The 24,020-nt window shown below is 40.9% G+C and overlaps 2 protein-coding genes across 2 annotated transcripts in view; one reads left to right on the top strand and one right to left on the bottom strand.

Moving 5' to 3' along the window:
* The window catches only part of WDFY4 (WDFY family member 4), a 129,320-nt gene that overhangs the window by 69,643 nt on the left and 35,657 nt on the right, over positions 1–24,020 (top strand). Inside the window, exons 40-47 of the mRNA XM_082765209.1 lie at positions 209–286; positions 1,157–1,360; positions 2,188–2,239; positions 3,470–3,636; positions 15,001–15,149; positions 16,271–16,391; positions 18,694–18,779; positions 20,160–20,222. Coding sequence (XP_082621335.1) covers positions 209–286; positions 1,157–1,360; positions 2,188–2,239; positions 3,470–3,636; positions 15,001–15,149; positions 16,271–16,391; positions 18,694–18,779; positions 20,160–20,222 — 920 coding nt within the window. The remainder of the gene's footprint in view (positions 1–208; positions 287–1,156; positions 1,361–2,187; positions 2,240–3,469; positions 3,637–15,000; positions 15,150–16,270; positions 16,392–18,693; positions 18,780–20,159; positions 20,223–24,020) is intronic.
* VSTM4 (V-set and transmembrane domain containing 4) overlaps positions 21,499–24,020 on the bottom strand; it is a 79,765-nt gene continuing 77,243 nt past the window's right edge. Inside the window, exon 8 of the mRNA XM_082765210.1 lies at positions 21,499–21,753. Within this exon, the coding sequence (XP_082621336.1) occupies positions 21,607–21,753 (147 nt within the window). The 3' untranslated portion in view covers positions 21,499–21,606. The remainder of the gene's footprint in view (positions 21,754–24,020) is intronic.

Genomic DNA, 24,020 nt, shown 5'->3' with positions numbered 1-24,020 from the left:
TGTTCATCTCCCTTGTGTGAGTGTGCAGCTTGCTCTCAGATGATTGCCTCATCACTGTGCTGTCTGGAGAGCTGTCAAGCTCACAGACACAGGCTGTATTCCCTAATTATTTTTCAGAAGACAGAGAAACTAATGGCTGCTTTTGTCCTTTGGGGCTTACACTTGCAGCACCTTGTATGGGTGTAATGTGTTCTGATGTTTCTTCTAGGGATTTGTGTCATGTATGGAACAGTACCGAAGAACTGGGCAGGAGCTGTATGCCTCTTTGTACAAGGATCATGTACAGGTAAAGAACAGGAATGTTGTGCGACACCTTTCTGATTTTGAAAGGTTGCTCTTGGACTACCTTGAGAATCAGGCATTTCAGAGGTGAGATAAGTAGTGTGCCTGTAACAGGCAGTGAGCTCCATTGCTGACCTCATCACTAACACATGATACAATATCCATCACTCACCAAATAGTTTGCAGATCCTCACTTTATCTTTAGGAGCCTTTTATTGTTGTTTGTTTAATTGAATTATTCCACTCATACGTTGGCAGAAATGAAAGTGAGGGCTTTGACCTTTTTTCTTGGCAGCCAGTAAAACTTTTCAAGAGAATTCACTCATAGTCAGTAAAATCTCACAGGTATGTTTCTTTTTCAGGATTGACCTTCAGGGACCAACAAGCTTTTAATTCTTTGAAATTTGAAATTCACCTCTCCTTTAGATTAATGTTTTAGTGTGTTCCTTCTCACCTCCTCCCCAAGTAGAAATATTTAAATTTATGCCATGTTTGGAGGGAGTATAATATTTTCCTGAAACTTTCAGACTCTGTTTTCATTGAGCATGGTTGTTGCCATTAAACATGAGTTTTGGCCAGAAAAATTGGAGTTGAATAAATCCTCTGTGAAGCTGCTCTCTTGGCTCACTGCTTTTGAGCTAAATATCTAAATGAAAGCAGCTGTTCTCAAGGAGGGTGAAGCGTGCTACATTCTTATGTTTGTTGCTTTTATCTGATTAGTAGCATCTCCCAGAGCACTCTTTTGGTAGTCAGTCAGACCTGTGCTGGGTCTGCAACAGTTGCTCTGCTGTGGTCCCACATGGCAGATCCCTCTAAATTGCTGGGGTGGCAGGAGGGAAGTGTGGAGGAGTAACGAAGTGGTTCTGTCCCACAGATGCTGCAGTGTGGTTACAGCAAAGCAGCCAAGGACTGGATGGTACTTGAAGAGCAGCTTTTCTACAGGAGGGGCCCATGGGGAATTGCCTCACAGTCCTTAGAGCAGCGATGGATTCTTGACTGTTTTGAAGGGCCTTCACGTATGAGGAGGAGGATTCAACATGGGAACACCCGAGCAACAATGATACGAATGAAGAGTGAGGTAGAAAATATTTACAGGAGGTGCACAAATTCTGTTGCAGTTGCCGGTGTCTTTATAATCCTCTCTTTCTACCGCTTCTTCATCACCTGATTTACCCATATGCTCTGCCATGCGTATGGAATCCATTGAATCAGTCTTGGTTTGAGAGAGAGATTAACAGCAACTGCAATGAATTTGGCAGCCACGGAATGATTTTCCATCTCTTCTGATACAAAATCTAAAATAATTGAGAATATAACCCAGACATATTTTTCTGCTTGTAATATCTCATGGGTATTGTATTTTGCAGTGTATCCAGCAGAGTCTGGTTAGAAAGCTGCACCATCCTGTTAGCCTTACGTATATTAGGGCTGCTAGAACTAGTGAATGATCAAGAACGGGAATTAGAGTGGTTTGAACTAAGCATTGACCTGTGTATATGGGGAATTTAGTACTGTCTGTCTCCATAGATTCTAAGTGCCAAATCCTATCAGTCAGAAGCTGAAGCAATTAATATGTCAAGAGGTTTCCATCTTTAGGACATTTTCAGCTTTTATACGAAGTTTGAATTCTGACAATTTTCTGCAGTCTGGGTTATATGATTTTATCCTATAACAGGCCTCATAGAGGTTCATCTTTGAAAAGACAATAGACCTTTTGCTTAATTGTTGACACTTATTATTCTTACATCTTGTTCTTTTTTTGGGTCCTTTCAAATGCGTTTATTTGATTTTCCAAGGCACTTACCTGCAACATAGTTCCAAATATGTGCTTTGCTCTGCAGCAGGGTTTTGTTTATGTTTACCTGACAGCATATTCTTCTGTAGTCATACCTAGTCTCTTTTCAGGTTCTCCTACCAAACAGAAATGAAACAACCCCCACTGCTGAAGTGGATTCAGGTAATGGTTTAGGGCTAAATTACATTGTGGTAGTGGGTAAATACAAACAGCCAAAGAGAGCTGTGTACAAGGCTCCAGGTCAGAATTTGGTCTAGGTAAAAAGCTTAGTGTCAGCATTCTGGGCTAAAAAATAAATAAAATAAATAAATTTGAACATCTATTAAAAGATTGGCACAGTTATTATAGGCGGTATAAATACCTGGTGATAAATGGCTCAGGGAAGTGATTATAGGAAATGTGAGTTTCCAAGAATGTGGACAGAATAATGGAGAATATGAGGAAATCTCCAAGAAAATTAACATGTCAGATTTGTTTTTCAGTGTTCAAAATGGGACCAGGTTTTTCAAATATGGTAATTGTCAACATTTTTCATTTCCCAAGGCCAGGATTTCTGTTACATGAGACATTAAAAGAATGAAAACAACAGACTAGTGAAATATGGTACAGAGGTTGGTAGGTTTTCAGAGGGAGGAAAAAATTAAGAAGTTCGAGTTCAAAAATGTCAGCCAAGTCTAAGGCTGTGGATTTCGGCCATTTGTATGGCTGCTCCAAGTCCAGCTTTTAGTGTACATTGTTGGATATAGGCAGTATATTGTTGTATGCTTCTTCATGTGCTAGGGCCCAGGAATCGAGGGAGAATGGAGCCTATTGTTTAGGCTCAGAACAAGACTGAAGTACTATGTAGTTTCTATGTGGAAGTGATTGCAGTCTACTTCGGTAAGAAGGATTAAGAGAAGGCTGATCACTCCTTCCCTAACTGTATGTACAGTACAAATTCCCCAAACTTAGGGCAAGATAAGAGTTTGGGCAAGATACGGAGTGGGCTATCTCTCCTTGTGTTCTTTTATGGTCCTGCTCATTGCATGTTCATGGGAGACTGCCATTTTCAGTTCTTCCTAATTTAATCTGAGTATGTAAACAGAGTCTTTTTAAAATTATTTGGTTATCATATGATCAGCCCAACACAGTGCAAAAATGTGAATAAATATGTTTATTCAGTATGTTTGAATCTTCAGTGATGATAGGGATTTGATTTGGTTTTAGTTGAACTAAGCACCCTTCTTTAGCAGTCACAGATTTTACTTCTCATGCCTATTTTTTTTGCTGATCTGCAAAATCTGATAATGTTGTTTCCCAAAGTAGAACAGGTTGGGTGAAAGTCTAAAGTGCAGATTATTTTGTTGTCATCTGGCTGCCACTAAAACTGCCATCCCTTTCGTACTCATATAGGAGAGCTGACGTTAAGTGGAGCAGAGAGGGACATGGATGAGAAAGGATCTGACTGTAACCAGCTAACGTTCTTCCCTGCTCTACATGAAAGTTTCCATTCAGAAGACTTCTTGGAGCTATGTGTGGAGAGACAAATTATACTGCAGGAGTTTGCAGAGAGTGAAAAGGTAGCAAAGATGAACTAGAAAATTTTCTCAGGGGAAATGGCTTTTAGAGGGTGAACTGGATGTGGAGGCTTACCTGTTCCTCTCAGTTTTTGGTTCAGATGGATTCAGTCCAGTAGATATCAATATCTGTTTAAGAGCACTTGCAATTTTCCAGCCTCTGTACAAATGCCTATATAGGGTTACTTTTGAAGAGCATTTAACACTAACTCTCTGAAGTAACAGCAAAAATTTTGGGTATGTGACCAAGGTATTCTGGTACATGTGAGACAATATTGTCTCATTTTGCCTGAGACATGGCAAATTATACAGACCTGAAATTCCAACTTCCCTACCTTTATCCATGCCCAGAGCAGTGTCTAGATCCAACTTATTACCCATGGAAGGTTGTGCTAGATTTGTAAAAATGCTAGTTCAGTGATGTTCAAAATCTCTTCCTGATGAATACCAGTAAATATTTTTGTTGTCCCTTCGTGTGCCCTTTTTTTTTTCTCCACCTCTCCTTGAATGCTGGACAGATTCTTCCCCCTGAGGCCACAGAGACCTTCTCTGCTTCATATTTGTCTGATGCTTCTGTTGTCTGATCTATTCAAAACTGTGCTGTTGCTTCTTGGATGTTGTGCTGGACTGGTGACCCTTCTCTCTTATATCTTCACAGTGTCTTCTGTGTCTAAGAAAGAGGCAGGTTCAGGAATGCTGTGAGGACAGGACCTGGGGAGTAAATAAGAGTGACTCTGTCAGCAGGACAGTAACTTCACCCTGGTGTTCTCAGTTTAATCCCTTTGCTCAAAAGCTGGCAACCTGCCCTTCACTTTTGACATACTCCCTGCAATGGTGTCTTTGGGTCAAATCCTTCATGTTGGATATGCTCTGCACATAGCTATTTCTCCCAGGATTATGAGATTTTTGTCACAAAGAGTAGACCTAGCCTCATTCTGTGATCTTCTACACTGTACATTTTATTTGAAGTGGCATTGTTCCCCCTGTTGGCCCAGGAGTTAGCATCCCATAGTGGAACCTAAGGGTTAGACTCAAGCATTTAGACTCTGCTGTTACAGTGCTGTGTGATGGTTGTACTTAGGTATAGAAATGCTTATTTTATTTTTGTCTCAGTATCTTAGCTGAATTTTCTTGGCATTTTGCCAGGAGTCACATTTGTGTTCTCCAACATGATGGCTTCCTTAAGCTATTAAAGCTGTTGGTACATTGTCTATACAACATACTTCATTCCCCTGCTTCTCCTCTTCCCTGCCCCCACATACCTCTCCACAGCAGAAGAGTCAAGCATGAATATGTGAGGCATGTTTTCTGTGTGCTGATCTCATTTTTAGCCTTTAGGCTGTCTGTCTCTTCTCCATGTAACTCCACGGGAAGCCGTCAGAAACGCCAGGCATGCTTTTTCCAGCAGCAGTCACTGTGCTGCCGAGCTGACAGAAGTATTAAAAAAAGCAGTAGGGGGTGACATTAGCTGTCCTGTGCTCACTTAGTGCGCTGCAGTCCTGCCTTGTAAATGGCTGCCTCATGAGCTGTTTGCACTTGAACCAGGCAACTGGAACCATCTTACCTACTGCACTGCACAGAGAAGTCATTGTGATGCCTTGGCAGCTTCTAGATAGATTTCTGGAACACAGGAATAGCTCTATTCTGTAAAGTGGTCCTTGTTTCATATTGTCACCCTCTGCTATTTTTTTCTTGTATCACCATTAAACAAGCACCTTTGTACGTATTCAGATGTGCAACAGCTTTTTGCAGAAGTAGCAGATCAAATGCTGTTTGATCAAATGCTCAGTCTGTTTACAGCAAGTTAAATAAGGAAAATATTGGTGTGGGTGAGGTATTCTCCTGCTAATATAATCTAGTCTTTTGTTTTTTCCTGCTTGTAAAATAAACTAAAACATTTCTAGGCATTCCTGTGAAATCATTTTAAGTATGCATTTTAAGTATGGTAGGCCAAGGAAGGAAGCTTCTGAGTATTGTGAAGGTTAGTCCCTGAGTGGAGACAAATCATAAGTGGGAGCAGTCATGCTCTGTTTGAACAGAACCCAAACCATGAAAAGTTCAGCCTTTAGACGTTCTTTTTGTTGCCTTTTTTTTATGCATTAAACTAACCATAGAGGAACATATTTCCCAGATTTCAAAGTCAAACCTTCTGGATTTAGGAACTTACAGAGATCAAGAAATTAATACCTGATTTGTGCAACTGTAGCCTTTAATGACATAATCATTTACTAGTTTGTTCCCTTCTGTGCTACCAGTGCATAGAATGGGTAGGTATGTGTGTATGTACAAATCCATACCTTCAAAGCACCATTTGGTTATACTGATCATGTTTTTTCTCCTCCAGCCATGGTCCTTGTAATACATACTGCTTACCTTCATCATTCTGCAGCTAGTAGGGATGCTATAGGCCCCAGTCATCTTCCTTACACAGTGGTAACCTACCAGTAGAATTGCCGGATGTATGAGGCTGGCTGTACATTTCTTTATGTACTCTGCACCATTTTCCCCTAGACCCCACCAACTTTCAGTGATCTAGATCCAAAAGGCAAAAGCCTTATATGTGACACTGGTGAAAAGCAAGATGCAGAGGGTGTTGTGTTTGGCTCTGTGGTGGTACAAAAAGAAGGAAGTGGCTGTTAAAAGGAATTGTACGTGCCCACAGCTTGCCCCCTCAAAGAGAGGCTGGGCATAAGGAATGGAGGTTCAAGGCAGATTTTTGGCAGGCTCTAGGAGAATGGTGGGTGGGTAGCTGAGACATTTTGTTGCTTTGCCTCCTCCTTTGCATATAGCCCCAGCCTGGACCACTTGTGGAAGCTAGGTAAAAGGACTGCTCTTAGTGGGCTCAGGCGAACTGTAACAAAGCAGTGCGTATACAGCCTAAGACTGTATTTTTCATGGCCTCAGTATTCTGAGATCATGTATGCTGTAGGCATGGAAGGAGAGGTAATGTGCATTGTGGGTAATGTTATGCACAGTTCTACAGCTGTGCAAAACTGCAAAATTGCACAAGAGAAATGCGAATAGGAACCTGTTTGATCTAATCTATCAGCTTGCCTACCAAAAGCCAGGGCCAGCCCTTTAAATAACCCTGGTTTACCAGCAGATACAAGAAGATTGGATTTGTGTATCTGCAACCTGAGCCCCCAACTGTGAGATTGCGTCCCTGATCTTTACAAGCCTGAAGCAGTCCTGCCAGGTTGTTAACGTGCAGTTAACATGTAATAGATGAAGAAAGTGTAGAAGGCTTGGGAAATGATTTTTGCATAGAAACTCTGAATTTTGGAGAAAAATAAAGCTTTGTTTGCCAGCAAGTCATTTGAGACAGTAAGAAATCCAAGCAGCTGGGGTAATGAATCTGAAGTTAACAAGAGGGCATGGCCTAGCAGAAATCTGGGCACAATGCCTTTCCTTAAAGGAGGGGCTAGGAGAGAGCACAGGAGATGCCAAGGACAATAATAGAAGTGGCTAGCATAAAACATTTAAAGAGGGATAGAGATCCATTGGCTGGGAGAAAGGAGCTGATTAAAGAATAAGTTCAGTTGAAGGAGGGAGCAGTTGTGAAGTTCAGCATCTGGGACAGGCAGAAGTGTGCAGCAGCTCTGCATGCACTTAGTGGAGCCAGTGGTTTTAGAGGCATTGCACAAGCTTCACAGCTATATAAGGCACCAAGACAGTTTGTTTTCATGGGAGCACTGTTACAGTTCATCCTAGTTCAAGGATGCAGAAAAGAACTTCACATGTGCTGATGTGCAGCACAAACAGGCACTAGCTGTTGGGATCGAAGCAGGAGAATGGGAAGCCAGGTCTTGGCACAAGTCATTTTCCCTTTCTATGCCTCAGTTTCTCCTCTTTCCTTCCTGCTGCATGAGTGGAGGCTGTAATGGCTGCCCCACTGCAGGAAGCAGTTCTGAGCATTAATAAAGGTTTTTGATGTGAAACTCTTCCTGTGTTCAGACAGGACTGCCTGAAGAAGGACAAGGCTTTACAGGTGATTACTCCTCTGTCTTGTCCTGTCTGGGTTTCTGCTGCAGTGGAGAGACAGCTGGGAGCCCCTTCCCAGCCCATGCTCGTGTCGTGGTTCCACTCGAGTGGGCAGCCGAGCTCCACCACAGCCGCTCTCTCACTCCCCCTCCTCAAAGAGGAATGGGGAGAAAATATGTGAAAAGGGCTCAAAGGTTGAGATAAGGACAAGAAAATCACGCAATAATTATTGTAACAGGCAAAACAGACTCAGCATAAGGAGATAGTAAGATTTATTGCTCATTACCAACTAGCTAGAGAAGTGAGAAACAAAGGAAAGAAACCAAAAGCACCCTCCCCCCCCATGCACCCTCTTCCACCTCCTCCCCCCAAGCGGCACAGGGGAACAGGGAAATGGGGGTTATGGTCAGTCTACAGCACTTCTTCTCTGCCGCTCCTTCTTGGTCACTCTCGTCCCCTGTGCTGTGGGGTCCTACCCATGGGATACAGTCCTTGATGAACTGATCCGGCGTGGGCTTCCCACAGGCAGCAGCTCTTCCAGAACTGCTCCAGATACGGGTCCGTACCACGGGGTCCATCCCTCAGGAGAAAACTGCTCCAACCTGGCTCCCCTACGGGCAGCAGCTCCTGCCAGGTCACCTGCTCCTGTGTGGGCTCCTCTCCACGGGCTACAGGTCCGGCCCGGAATCTGCTCCGGCAGGGGTCTTCCACAGGTGGCAGCCTCCGTTGGTGCAGGGTCACCTGCTCCACCGTGGTCTCCTCCATGGGCTGCAGTGTGAAACCCTGCTCCACCGTGGTACTCCATGGGCTGCAGGGGGACATCCTGCTTCACCATGGTCCTCACCACAGGCTGCAGGGGATTTCTGCTCCGGCGCCTGGAGCACCTCTCCCCCTCCTTCTTCACTGACCTTGGCGCCTGCAAGGCTGTTTTTCTCACTCCCTTCACTCTCCCAGCTGCTGTGTGGCGCAGCGTTTTTTTTCCCTTTCTTAAATATGCTCTCACAGAGGCGCAAAACAACATCACTTATTGGCTCGGCTCTGGAAAACAATGGGGCCCTTACCAAACATGGGGCAGCTTCTAGATCCTTCTCACAGAAACCACCCCTATGGCCCCCTGCTACCAAAACCTTGCCACGTAAACCCACTACAGCTCGTGCATTCCCACCAGATCTCAGTCAACAACTGTGCTACTAGGTGTAAAGGGCAGGGTCCAACTCATGCTGTGTCACAAAAAAACAGAGCATCTTCAGCCAGATCTGTGCTTTTCTGGATGTGCACCTGCACCATGACATTTTGTACTCCTTGTACTTGTGTCCCTCTTCATATCTGCTTCTGTGTTTTTTTGGTTGTTTTGAAAAACGTCTTTCAGTTGTGAAGCTGTAGCTGCTCCCTGGATCTCTGCAGAGCTCCAGAGAAACACCAGGGCCCTGACTGCCACCTCAGGTTAGCACAGCTGATGATGCCTTAACAGTTGCTTTCTGTAGTGTAGAGTGATGTAGCAGGGTGTGGTGTAGGCAAACTTTGCTGTGGTTACTCCCAAGAGTCATGGGGAAGGGCATGAACTTGAGTGAACTGACCTAAGGGAAAATTAAAGGGCTCATATTATTTTTTGGCAGCATTTTCTGTTTGAGTGGAGCCTGGAGTGAGACAGAGATGTCTGAGTGTGCAAGAGGTATGAGCACAATCCTATTAGAGCTGGCTTCCAGATGCTATCATCAGCTAAGGGATGCCAGCCTCTCAGGCTGGCGACGGGCCGGGACAGATGGCAGCTTTCAGCACAGAAAGCAAGGACAAAGAGCAACCCCAGTGCCCATGACCATGTACAGACAGAAACCTTCTTCCACGCCTTTTCTCCTGAATACCTGATATTCTTTTCCTGCAGCATTTGGGAAGTTGATAAAACCTGATAAGTGCACACTGAAGGAAAGCCTCCTGTGCATAAGGTTTTTACTCCAGCAGATTATGGGAGAGAGAGAGAAAGGGTGGATAGAGGCTACCGGCAAAAAAGTGTATGTGTTGTCGGTCTTCCAAAGCAAAATTGTCACCACAAGGTTTGTTGCTATCTTTCTAGCATTAGAATAGTTTCACTCAAACCCAAGCAGAAGGAATTTGAGCCAATGTTTTTAACAGTTCAGATGGGATCAAACTTGAGCCTGGAGTCCCTACCACAAAAGACTAGGCCAAGTGGATTTAGTTACCTTTGGTCATTTAGCAGCTGGGGAGAATGAAGCAACCTGTCACTTATTCTTAAGTTGTGATTAATGAGGTGCGTGTGTGACAGTTTCAAAGTAAGACGAGTCTTCAACAGCAAGCAAACTAACAAACATTGCAGGAAAGGTCTTGTGAGTGGCATTAAAAGATGGACCTATATGCCTGTCACCATGAAAGCATGCATCTGTTTTCCTAGCAAAAATTGTGAAAGCAACATGTTCTGTTTCATATATTTCTAGTCATTTTAAACTCTGCGGCACTGACCCTACTTTACTGACAGATCTGTTGTAGCTAATACATCCTGATACACAACAGAAAGGACAGAAATAGTATATAACCACAGGTTTCATCTCTGAGCAAATAATTAGAGATGGCTGTGAGTGTTTATAGGGGAATACAAGATGTGGCAGTAAAAAGGAAGGAGGGGCTTCAGAATGTCCCTAAGCCATTGGTTGTTTAGAAGATACATAAAGATCAAGAAAGATGCCATATCTAGCATGTTTCTTATACTCTTTCCTTAAGCTTCTGATACTAATAATCAGGATAGTTATTCAGACTGATCTACGGACTGACTCAAGAGTAGCCGTTCTTTTGTCCTCACGCCGTAAAAATGTTGCGCTCAGTAGGGTGTGTGACATGGGTAAGCATGTTCCATTGACATGTTTTTGTGACTTTAATTTCCTTGTGTTGTATTTTTCCCTGGAAGGGCAATACTAACACTGACAGGGTCTCTAGGAATAGATCTAACCTCCTCTGGTGTTTTTGTAAACCCTGTAAAGACTGCTTGCATCTTCAGGAATGTAATTCCTTTGGAAATCTGGCTCCTGAACTCCAGAGCAGGTGTGGTTTTATTGCTGTTTGCTTAAATGCAACTGTAAGCCTTTACAAACAGCTCTTCTGAAAAACAGGAGAAAGGGAGAGAAGACACATGTGCACACATAAACTAAATACGCCTTTAGCTTTAATTCCTTTGTATATACAAATGAACAGAGCAATCAAGAGATGCAGAGCTTCAGGCAATACCTTAGAAGGTAATTATTCAATTATTTTATGTCACCTTTGCATCATTGATTAATGATTCTAGTAGCTGGTGAACTGGATTCTGTTCTGTTTTGACAGAAAATGAAAGTTTTTATTTAATCTGTGGTAATTTCAAGCTGCCTGGTATTTCAATGCAAGACTTTTAGGTACAAGACTGTCCTGGTGGGGGTTCTCTAGTACACCTCTTTGTCAGATCTTTATTACTCACCTGGAAGAAAAATGAACCCTGTTCTCCAAATGAGAAGAACTGACTCAGCCCAAGGGCTCTACTATTTCTAATAGTGCAAATATATTTAATTCTGTTGGGGGTGTTAACACGAAATGAAGAAATGGATTTGGCACCAGCGACTGTTAGTGGTTTGACAGTGCAGAAGGGCAGGAACGTACTTGGGCTTAGAGTTTAATAGGCCTTAAAGGAGAAGTATATGCTCTTTCCCTCTCAAGGCCTGCTAATGTGTCCCAATCCTGCCTTAGGTGGAGTACCATAGTGGTTATTTGTGCCAGACCATGTTAGTGATTGTGTGCGGGCCCCCTTCACAGTCCATGTGCCTCCCAAACACACACACATGATGTCTGTTATCTCTAGTTTGAATTTTTCACTCTGGCAATGTTTTCAGTACAGCTCTGAGACTGTGATTTTGTGGTGCTCCTGCTGTGCTGGAAACACTTTCTGAGGCTGACCTACAGACCTTCCTCTTGCACATTGTGCAGTCTTCATCTAGGATAAAGTTCCAGGAATTGTATGTAGAGTTTGATCACTGTCACCTGCTGCAACTTATCTAGGCTGTCAGCTGCAGACAACCTTTTCTAAGGTTTTCAACCTATCTCATGGCTCTGCCTAGGTCTTCCCTATGAACTGTTCTTGACTCGTCTCTGCTGTTTTCCAGCAGCAGCTTTGCCTCCTGCCCTGTGCTAGTCAGCATGTGGTTTTATGCCATGCATGCAGCCAAAGGGCTCTCACTGGAGCGGTTTACCTGACTGCTCTATGTGGCTAAGAGTCAACCTGCTGTGCCTTGTGTCTTACACTGGTATTCAGATTAGTATAAACTGTAAACAGGAGAGCTGGATTGACATGAGTGCTTTAGCTTTATTGGCATGTTAGTCCTACTCCAAACAGCACAATTTTGGCACTTACCCAGCTGCTTCCTGAGCTTTACCCTACATGCTTTTCAGTTCCATATTTCTGGTTTGAATTGTCCCATATCCCTATTCCTGTAGGCTCTTTTCTCTTCCCTATTAATATTCCACATTAAGACGGTTAAAGACATAAGTTATACTTGCCTTTGTTTTTCTTTGCTGTTTTTCTTACTACTTATCTTTTCCTGCTCCCTTTTTGCTCTGCCTTTTTTTTCCCCTGCCCATTCCCCTTTACCCACGCTTACCTGCCTAGATCTACTTGAGAATCTCCTTTCTTATTACAATGCTTCCATCTGTCCCCGCTTTCTGCTGTCTGCTGGGAGTCCCATGATAGCCATATATGCAACCGAACAAAATAAATAAAATTTAAAAAACTGCAGAGTTAGAGTGAAATTGCTCAAATGGCTCTTTGATGTGGATCAGAGTGCTGGACTTGCTGAGGCAGATTTCTTAGAAGACTGGATTTCAACTTTGTGTCCATTTAGCTATTTTATGCAACTGCCTGATGTTTCATTATTCAGTTACCTTCCATTTGGGAAGAAGCAATCTTTCTGCTATTTAATTACTTCAGGAAGCCCTGTGGTTCACTAATGTGAGCAGAATTCCCCAGCACTCTCAGTGCAAGCATACATGCCTCTAACCACGTAATGGCCTGCACACACGTGGGTACTGCAGCTCAGAGAGCTCTGTGGTGGCATAATCCTGTGGAGACAGGCATTCCTGTGGGATCTGTGGGAGAGGTGACTGGAAATGCTAGATTCCTCTTAAAATTAATTTGGAGTGGGAAGAGGAAGAAAGTGAAGCGATTTTCATTAAAAATTGCTCACGGTAATCTTCCAATGTTGTTGTTTTTACTCCAGAATGTCACCAACCTTCTGTTCCCATCCAAGTGATTTTAAAATGACTCCATTTTGTTGGTGAAAAGAATTGCTTTTCAGTAAATAAAATAAAATGTCAAAGCAAGATTTTATTTGAATTATTAATGAATTTATTTATTATTTATGTCAATTTTAAATATTGATCAAAATAGTAATCACCCTTTTGAATTCTTGCATCTTTCTATTTCATACAGTTTTAATTCTGTACTGAATTTTAAAACAAAAAACTTCTAATAGTTTTACCAAGTTATGCTGGCATCTGAGACTGAAAGCTTATATAGCTGTGCAGGTCTGTTTCACCTGACCTGAGTCAGCCTATTCTGGGATGGAGGCAAGGAAGAGGGTAGGTTTGCTTCCAGCAATAGAGTACAATAGGAACAAAGGCAGAAAGCCAAGCTGAAATGTGCAGATTCTAGAGAAGCACACCTGCTCTATATATTTTTATTATAGTGATATTGAGATTTCATATGATTTTCTAGAACCAATGCTATTTCTGGGCCATTTCTGCATGTACAAAAATTAATACAGGACCTCAGTTCTAGTGAAGTTTGGTAGAGGTAAGATTATTGAGATTGTAAGAATAAACTGCTTTGTGCTACTTCCCATGCTTGTCAATCTGTTCTCACAAGAACATTGCAATAGATTTCTGAGCCAGCAAAATTCTTGTTATGTAAATACTTCTCAGATCTAATCCTTTTTTAGTATGTAAGGCAGTATTAGGATTTTAAAGTTCGGAGAATTTTACAGTCTTGTAGTATTATGAAGGGATTTTCAAGGGTGTTTCACCTGTGAGTAGGCTAATAGGATGGTGATTTGCTTCTGCATCCTTTCTTGGAAATGTAGAAAGTGCCAGCTCAAAGTTCTTGTGCAAACCAGGCATAGCAGTGAGTTGGCCTTAATCCTCCCAGTTAACTATGCTAGTCAGTAGACTGTTTGCTCTTCTTAAGCTGAGTATATGTAGAAGATTGACTCAACACACAAGAAAAACAAGGAGTGTCTTGCCTCTAAATGTTAGGAAAATTCCTTTCAATTAAGTACTGCTTGATTTAAAATCTGAACTTGTTCTTAAGTTTCTCACAACCCGCACAATTTTTCAAATCATTAGGCTCTTCTAGTCTATCTGTTGGTCTGTTGTGTGTGTGGTTTTTTTTCTTTTTTTACTGCACCATCTCAGCCATAAAAGTTGTTCCAGATGAAAGTCTTTTTTTTCTCCATCAAAATTTGTCAAATCCCAGGAAAACTTTCTATGAGCTGGCGTATATACTGAAGAACTATTTTATTGAAAAATTCCCAACACATCTAAACTGTGGGTTAGAAATTCCTCCATTTTAATGCCCAAGTTAGCTTGCTCAGGAGTAAGAAAAAGGAGGTGAATTTTAGGGATGCCAAGGAAGGTGTGTTTTTTGTTTGTTTGTTTTGTTCTTACTATTCCAGAATGTCTAACTAAATCTTTATTTTAAAGCAGCTAGAATCATAGACTCATATATTTTGACTGGTATCCTGTATAATATAGGAAGGAAAAATGCTAATGCAAGGAGTTTTGTTACTCAGATTTGGAGAGATAAATACCAAGAATATTAGATCCTTTCCTTGCTTATTGTTCCTTGGAATCAATTTGAAGGATTTTTGCAAGTGTAGATTTCATTTTTACAAGTATTTGTCTTTTCTCTGTATTGTAAATGTACATATATTTGTTATATGACACTGTTCTTATGCATGGTGCTGTGTAAGTCACTCTTTCCCCAGTGCTTCAACTCCCTGTCTTTGTAGAGTCACTGTTGCTGACAAGGCTTTGCAGTGCTGACTTCTGCAACGTTTGTAAGGTCCTTGTGTTCTATAGTGATGTTGCTAAATACAGCCCCAGGTAGATGGGGAAGGGGCAGAGTTACATGGGAGGGGGTGGGGAAGGACATCAGACTTTCCCACTACTAGTGCCAGGGAGGCATGCACTGTCAATCACATGATGATTTTGTGGCTGCATCCCTATAGACTTGCCAATCAAGAGGCCAGCTGTTTTGGTACAAATACATATCCTTCTATATCATTGGGTTTTGCTCCCTGCTGTCCCTGTCTCTTGTGTTACCCACTCCTGGCTTTGTTATGCTTACTTCCATACTAGGTTACTTTCAAGTGCTCTGTGGCAGTTGTGCAGGGACATACAGCATTGGAAGGAGTGCTGCTCTTTGGAAAAGAGCACTTCTACATCTGTGAGTGCTTTGTATTATCCCCTCTAGAAGAGGTCTACTGTACACGACACTGCTTGTCCAGGTGAGTCATTCTTTCCTCTCAGAGATCTGCTTGGTTAACTACAGAAGTGACACATGCAGCCCTAGATTTCTCATAGACTTTGGGGGATTCCAAAAACAATATTAGCACAGCAAGAAGTTTGCTATCGTTTCCATATTTGCAGAATTGTTTAACCTAATTTACTGTAGATGCTTGTCCATAGGCTTTGGAGGTGCATTAAGGACTCCCAACTCCAACAGGTGGAGATGGTGAGCAGTCTAACACGTTTCTTTTATTATTTTTTTTTAATTCTTTTAAAGTGTTGTTAATGTTCCTTTCTGGCTGCCTCCCATCTTTTATTCATATGGAATAGTCATTACAAGAGCCTTTCACTTCATTGTCTAATAAGTTTTTGTTTGTTTCTCCAAGACAGAATCATAATTAATATTTGGCACACTGCTATCATCTTTGACTCATGATTTATTGATACTGATCAATATTGAAAATGAGTCTGTTAGACTTATCTCTTTGCTCATACTGTGTGTTCATGTGCAAAGCCCAGTGGGACAGTGAGTAACTCAGTGCTTTTATTCCATGACTGTCTGTCTGCTCTGCATCCGATTCTTACTAAATCCAATACCAGTCAATCTGATCAGGTGACTTACATATTGATTGGACTGAATCTGACTTGGTTTGATTTTTTTATGGGACTTGCTGTGGGATAGATTGTAGATATCAGCTGCAGTACATGTACATACCTAAAGTAATAATGAATTAAATGCTTAATTATTAGTTCCAATTAATAGCTGTTTAATAGCAGCAGCATGTCCACATGATGCTTGCCTTTGACCCACCCAACTCCTTCCATTGCTACTTCTTAGACTTCAGTGTATGTAAAACATTGTTGTCTGCCTATTTGCATACATTAAAATAATTCCAAATCTACCCTCAGCCTCCACAAGTTGTTTTTTATTAAGTACTAGCACAGAATCTGCTTTCAGTATTTGCCTTTATCTTCATCTATACCCCAATTGATCATGCTATCTCTTAGTATTTTTATTCTTCCTAGAAAGAGGACTTGCCATGTTCACAAAGTTTTTCTGATCTTTTCTTTGTTTGAAATTCGTTTTTCTTATTTTTCCTTTTTTTTTTTTTTCCCACAGCATCAGTGATCCATTCATTTTCAATTTATGTCATAAAGATCATGCTGTGGGAGACCAGGTGTGTTCCCGTTACTTGTATCATGATATAAAAGAGATTCGTCTGATGCGCTTCCTTCTGCAGGTAGGAACTAACGTGCATGGTCACTTGAATGAAAGCTGCAGCAGCAGTAATGGCATGTGACTGAAAACTACTTCTACTGAGATTTCTTTCAGAAAAAAAAATACACCACCCTCACTGGAGTTGTTAGCCCGTTAATTATTAGGCTGATAATGTTCTTTACAGTTCATCTCAGTATTTTTGAAAATAAGTCTTGAAGTCCTGTTTTGATTGAAGATCACAGTAAATGTCTAATTTTTCAGTAATAGTTCCCATATACCAGTGGATGTGGACATAAGTGGGCTACAAGTATGCATCACTTACTTACCCTGAGCCTCTTGGAGTAACTTGTGCATATGAGTTAGTATCTGAATCATAACGCAGCTTTTAGCTGTGTTACCCATAAGTTGTTCATTAGAAGTGGCTTGGTACCCTTTTAGCTTTGTCTGGTTTAGGTAAGTTTATGACAAGAATCACAGAAGAAGTGCAGCTAGAGCTCCTTGAAACACCAGAGCCTGTATTTTGCTTTAGAGCATCTTGGTACAGCCTAAAGAGTAATTCACAAGTTTTGTTTGACAGAAATGCAGTGTTTTGAAACAGCCATAAACAGGTATCTGTTTGTTTAATCCATTTTTGGAAGGTAGTTCAACAGAAAAGTAAGAAATCATTCAGAAAATTTGAAAACTGAGAGAATGGTGCTGATGAATGTCTTAAGTCATGCAGTATGGCACTCATCCCCATTTTATTTTATATTTAATTATGTATGCAAAATGGAAAATTCTAGTAGATCAGACCCGATTAAGGGTATGTTATATCTCAGTGGTTAGGTCACTCTCCAAGCATGTACAGGAATGTTAAGTCTTGCTCTGAGTAACTGCACAAAGGTTTTCTTACATCACTGATGAGCAACCAGAGTAACAGAACTGTCACCTCTTTTGTGAATGAATTCAAAGTTGTCAGTGGAATCTTGCTTTCTTCTCATGTATTTGTATGCCTTTGGACTTTTTAAAACATGTGAAATGGAAATGTTTTGTGGGACTCAGAGTGGAAAAAATGGAGATGAGTAAAAATAGTCATTGATTGAGCCTTGGACAAAAAAAGGGGTGGTGGGAGGGGGACGATATAGGTGGTTCTACGTGTTGTGTTGTTTTTTTTTTTTGTTTTTTTTTTTTTCAGTTGTGTTTTGTGTGTAGTTTTATTATTATTTATTTATATTAATGACCTGAAAATTCAGATATCTGTAGCATTCTAAAATTCTGGCACCAGGACCCAATGCCAAAAATTGCTCTAAAAAAATAGTATGGAAAAAAGAAGAAAGCTAATATTTGTGCTTTCCCTAGAGGGCAGGTGGATCAGTTGTTTAGGCAGCAGCAAAGCAGCAGAGAGCTGATGTCCTATTCGTGCACGTAGGCAAGCAAAGAGCAACACAATGTGAAACTACACAGCCTGATGCTGGAATGGCCACACTTTGAGCAGAGTTGGTTTGGAAAACCAAGCTTCAGACCCAATGCTTCAACCTGTTTATAGTCATAGCAGCTCTCACATTGCCTTTCTGCTTTATACTTAATTTATGAAACATGTATGGACTGTTGCCATTTAGTTATCTTCTCAGGTTTGTATTACACCCGCCACATTTGGCCTGAAACTCACGTGTGGGTTCCCAGACACTACGCATCATTTGTAGTTATACTTGACTGTGGTGGGGCGGAAAAGGGACAGATCACTGAGTAAATTACAGGTTTATATGCAAATGCTCAGCAAACTGTGTGAGAGGATGTGGTGGAAAAAGAGGCTGAAGGTTTCAGTTTTGATTATTTAAAGCTTCAGTAAGAAATGTCAAACTTCCTTTACTCTTCCATTTCTGAACTAAAATTGTTTGGTTACTTCCATCAAGATCACTATTCATTGAGGAAGTAGTACATGTGCTGTTTGAAAGGGGCTCTTATTTAACATCTCCCCTTCATGTGATTGTCTTTCTCAACTGGTTAGAAGTTAATGCTACTAGTGTCTTGTTAATCACACTAAAATTTCAAGACAAAAATGCTTCAGAAGTGGCAGGAGGTCGTGGGTGATAAAAACCAATATCTGGAGGTTGGTTTTGCTTCGCAGGAGCATTTGCACTTTCAGTCGTCCCAGTATGACCACTCCTACAGTTGGAGAAATTGGGGATATTAGACCTATTTTGCTATGCTTCACACTTAATACCAAGTCAAAAACAAAAACAAAAACAAAAGCCCTTAAGAATTGGGCAGGCCATAGTGGACTCCTTGCAGTACTAGGACTAGCTCTGCAATTCTTCAAACTGTGACTGATTTTACCTTTCCAGGAGATCGCCTTAGAAATATTCTTCAAAAATGGCTACTCCAGATTTCTTGTATTCCATGACAATGACCGAAATAAGATATTTAAGAGGTAATCACTACTTCATAATATCACATGAACATCCAGGTTATAGTCTTTGTCTGTTGCCCCTGTTTATCCCAGCTTCAGATATCTGCCTTTGTGCTGCCCCAGGGGCTCTTTCTTCAGTTTCAGCTCTTGATCTTTAATGGATTAGACGTAAAGCTATGAAATTTTCCTTTTGCTGACTTGTGAATTCTTTGGAGCATTATATAGCCATTGATTTATCAAGGGGACTAATGCATTTGTAGAGCTCTTCTAGCACCCAATGGTGTGTTGTGGAATATGTCCCTGCATCCCAGGGAATTGCAATCTCACTGAGAGCAGAAATCTGCCTCTGCCTCACTTTACGGTACTGTGGGAAAGTACCGTAAACTTTCTTCCAACACACAAAGTACCATTAGATGCTTTAAGAATAAACTGATAAACTGATTTTGTATCAGTATTTTGTAGTCTGACTCTGATTTTGTATCCTTAGTGTGGTGTTAAATTTTAACAATCGAATTTTTTATAGGAAAGACTTTTTTTTTTCCTTACGTGCTTTTTTTTTGATGGGCAATTACATTAGATTCACTTACTGTTCTTTATGAAGGAAAAATACCTCAATATGTAGTATTTCCTTTGGTAAATTCTGCAGCCTGGACTGAGGACTGTTACTGTTAGTTTCCAAGCAATCATAGAATTTCCTTGTGCTCCTGAAATCACTGAACAGTTTCTAATGGAGCATTGCTTAAAAAGCCAATGCAGATTTATCCACTTTTCCTTTCTAAACTGGCTGCATAGTGTGGCTACTTGGAATTACCAGATCCTGCTCCAGAGCCAGCTGCTTTGTTGAGTGCTTATCTTTGCTGTCTCTTGGCTCTGAGGTTGTCTTGCTGAGGCAGTTCAGGATAATGTTTTCATCCTCAGCTGACTGTCTTGCCCCTTGGCTGCAGGTACCAAACCTATGTATCTCAGGGGTTTTATGTCTGATATAATAAGCCCTCAGTGAAGGTAAACATGAATGACTGAGACATGCGTTGGTATTCCTTTCTGTCTTTTTTGCCAAGAGGCTGGTAAATGTCTGAGAGGGTTCTCTCTCTCTGGGTTTAATTAATACCATCTTAAACAACCTGATCATAAGGTATAGCCCTGTATATCAATTCAAGGCCCTATCTGGGAGACAAACTTTTTATCCAGCCTATAGACACTTTCTTAACATTACATGTATGCTTTTCCTGTATTGTCTCACAGCTGGGTAGGTGAAATACTGTGACATCCTTTAGGAGGAAAGTTGCTGTTAAAATATGGCATTATTTAATAGATTATATACATATATAATTTTATGTACATATGTAATGTGTAAAGGTAACTGTTTAAATGATTGTAATGTTATCTTTTGTATCTCTGTAGATTTTGCTCTTTCCAACCTGCTTTGAAGTCAAAGGGGGTAACAGAAGACTCCTTGAATATAAGGTAAATACAGGGAACACTGGATAACAGTAGATAACAAATGCAACTGTGTGAATAAGTCATACCTTAAAAAAATGCATCTAGAAACTTAGCTGTTTGTGCCCCCTATTTTAAAGATTCAAATGTGTCCCCTGAATTCTGAAAAGCATTCCAGTGTACAGCATCCATAATATGAAGGCAAGAGGAATGTGCTAAGTAGCTGACTGGGCATATTTAATAATTATTACCTCCTTAATATGACTTTATTGGTAAAGTCTACACAGATGGTTACTGTGGGAAAGAGAGTCAGTGTGGTGAGGTTAGAGAGGTAATCCATAATGTTTCTGCATAATGGCCTCTTTATTGCACGTTTAGAGCAGACAGTGACTGATGTGCACACGGACGTTTTAGCATGTTACAGTAATTGTGCAGTGGAGATTCCAATTTGATGTCCCCCTGTTTTACCACTGCAGGAAAAGAAAGCTTTCTTCCAGTGGGAGGTGACAGAGCATGTTCTGTGCTGACCTTCAGTTACTTAGTTTTAGAGACTATTAGGATCTGCTTCTAAAGCTGGGTATCTTTAAATGAAGAGAACTGCAAAAAAAGGGAGGTGGACAGCTTTTTTATTAGTTTTCACCGCATTGTATGGGATGTGGCCTGTGGAGTGCTTGGTAGATTTCAGGGATCTTCACCTTTTAATCTCCAATGCTCTTGGTTATCCTTCGCAGTGGAATTGGGAGTAAGGAGTAAAGGGAAGCTAAGCTTCTTTGAGGGGCTGGGTATTATGTTCTTTAACTTGTTCATCTTGTCTTTCTCACCCTGACATGTCTTCAGGCAGGAACAGCACAGGTCTTTCTCTTGTACTAAGTAAAGCGTTTCTATGCGTTTGATGGGGTCGACAAACTCTTCTTTTTTTATTGAATCAGGGAAAGGGTTTCTTTCTGCATTCAGTTTATTGAGCTTGGGGAGCTTTTTCACACTGTTTGGGATGGTGGTCAATAAGTTGTCAAAGAGACCTAATTCCTTAAGTTCCTTCAGGGCCCCAAGGTTGCTGGGGATGCATTCAAGACAGTTCAAGCCAAGGTTGAGAAAACGCAGGTTCTTGAGAAGGTGCAACTCCTCTGGCAGACTTTTAGTTGTCAGCTTGTTATTGCAAATATTCAGGTAGAAAAGGTTCTGTAGTGTACCTATTGTCTTGGGCAGCTCTTCGAGCTGATTACTGTGCAGGTCCAGCCAGCGCAGTTTCTGGAACTTCTCAATGCTGTTTGGGATCTTTTTAAGCATGTTTCTGCTCAAATCAAGTTCATCCACATCAGCCAGTTTCAGAATGCATTTGGGAAAGGTGGTGATACCCATCTTGCTTAAGTCAAGACGGCGCCCTCCGTCATAAGAGATTCTGATAGAATTTTTAGCAATTTTCAAGGTAATTTTTTTCCCTTTTGGTCCCTTTGCTTTCCCCTTGGCCATATCTCTTCAGAGAGAGGAGAAACACATCAGAATCTGGATGAAGTGTGGGAATCCCAGCAAAGCCTTTGAAAGCAGTGGCAGTTACTTCCTAATTAAAAACAAAATAATGAGTTAGTCATGAATTAGCATGTGACCAGAAGTCTCTTCAGAAGTTGTTTTTTTTTCTTTGTTTGTTTTTATTAAGGGTCAGGACTTTTCAGTCCCAGGGCTGCAGCTCTGAAAGGTTTTCCTGAAAGAAGTATATTGAGTAGATAAAATTCTAATTATTAAAAATGTTATCTTACTGCATCATAACACTTGCATTGCACTATACAGCAATATAAGTATTACAAGATGAAATTGGAAATATAAGTGGGAGAAACTTGCTGTCTTTCATCCCTAGGTACAGGTTTGAGCCCAATATGTAATGAAACTGAACAAAATGTGTTGTTACCCATTCACTGTTTGAGGACCTGGCTGAAATGTATGGGTCTCAATTCAGTCCTTGAGGACTGCATTAAAAGAAGCCATCCAAAATAGTGCTTAGTCTACCAGACCAATGGGTTGCCTTCTTTTCAGGCCTGGCATCTGAGGATAGGTTTGCTAAATGTCCTGTTTAGTGGACCTGAGACTTGAAAAATGAAATGTTTAAAGTGAATGATTAAAAGCAGTTTGTTTTTCGTTTGTTTGTTTGTTTTATTTTTTATGCAACTAGGATCTCGGAAACCTAGTGGGCTCCCAGGTTTTGCTTGCAGTTCATACATTTTCTAAAGGGCAGACTGAACAGGGAGGGGGCAGTCAGTGTTTGTGCTGCTTAATGATATGTTAAACCAGACCTCAGTCAGTGTCTCTGTGCTCCTAAGGACAGACTGTGGATATTCTAACCTTGTCTTTCCACACATGCAGTGGGATAGATGGACTCACATGGTGAGGGTGCCCTGCCCTTAAAAAATATATGTAGGTGTTCTGGTCAGAATTCTGGTTATTACTGATGCTAAGCACATGCTATGTGCTTTGAATTGAGGCCTGCATGAGTAGTAGTCCACTGTAGTCTTATGGTTGGTGACCTGTCTGTATACTTGAAGGTCATCAAATATAGCCAATAGTTAGAGCTAGTGACAGAAGATTCCCTAGAAATGGATGACAATGTCCCTATCAGCCAGAGAGCTGAGAGGAGCATGGGTTAAACTGGCTAATCACAGGGATGGTCTTGGTGCTCTGACATTTAGTTGTGAAGAGACAAATCACAGCTTTGATGAATGATTGCAACAAAATATGGATTTGTCTACAGTACATTTCCATTTTAGAAAGACTTCATTACAAACCCTTCAGGCTTTTTGGCTACTCATTAATCATGTGCAAATACATGATGGGGAAGCTGAGGCTACAACTATGGCATTCAGCTCCTTTCAATTACATGCCATAGCCAAAAATGATGCAAAAACAAGTGAGATCTCTGCCAGTTACTATCTGTCCTCCTGGGAGCTCTGTAATGAGGCAAGTGCTTCTAGAAGCAGCACAGTGGGGTCAGTCTTGCCTTGAGAGTATATTCCAAAATTTAATCTTTCTGTTATTTATTTATAAAAGGACTTAAACACAGTTAAATCTTTCACACCCACGTTTCTGTCTCTCACCAGTAATTACGGGGTTATATTACTGTTATATCTCAAGGCCTCTCACCTTTTGCTATATTTAATCTTACTCGGCTATATTTAAGCTTACTGGGCTCCAAGGGCAGTGTCTATGCTATTTCTTCCATTGAAGACTGGGAACTGAGGCACAGAAATACTCTACTATGGAAAATTATGCACTTCTCCATCTTTGTGGATGTTAGCTTAAATAATTTGACCAGGATTGTGCAGGAAGTTCTGGAGACCAAAACAATAGGTTGTTTTAATCACAATTCTCATATTTTAAGGAGTTGATGGAAAAAGATCTTCAGGTCAACTGCATTACGCTTTGGCAGGAAATACTTTTTTTTTTTCTAAATTCAATATAATAATCTTTTAAAATGCTTTTTAAAACATCTTTAAAACTCTCAGAAAACATTTTGTTCAGTTTCTAGTGATTTTTTTTCTGTAACTTTTCATTGAAAATCCAGAGGAAGGGGATGGGAGGAGTGCTCTGCTTTGATCCTAAACAGTTTCATTTACATAGATAAATAAAATCAGCCTTTTGCGCAGCTCTCTTAATGCTGGTTCCCAGTCCTGATATTACTCTGTGCTGTGTGTACCTGTGAACACTAGAGGGAGCCTGGTGCAGAAGGTTGAATGCTGAAGGTAGGAGGCTGGTAAGAAGTAGCAGTACAATTTAACCTTTTGGGTACTTCTCTATCAATGACCCTTTGCTGACTTGTTATAAAATTTGAACCTAGGC

Source organism: Aythya marila (genome assembly GCF_965140915.1).
Source record: "Aythya marila genome assembly, chromosome: 7".
NCBI lineage: Eukaryota > Metazoa > Chordata > Aves > Anseriformes > Anatidae > Aythya > Aythya marila.
This window is presented reverse-complemented; position numbering and strand designations above follow the sequence as displayed.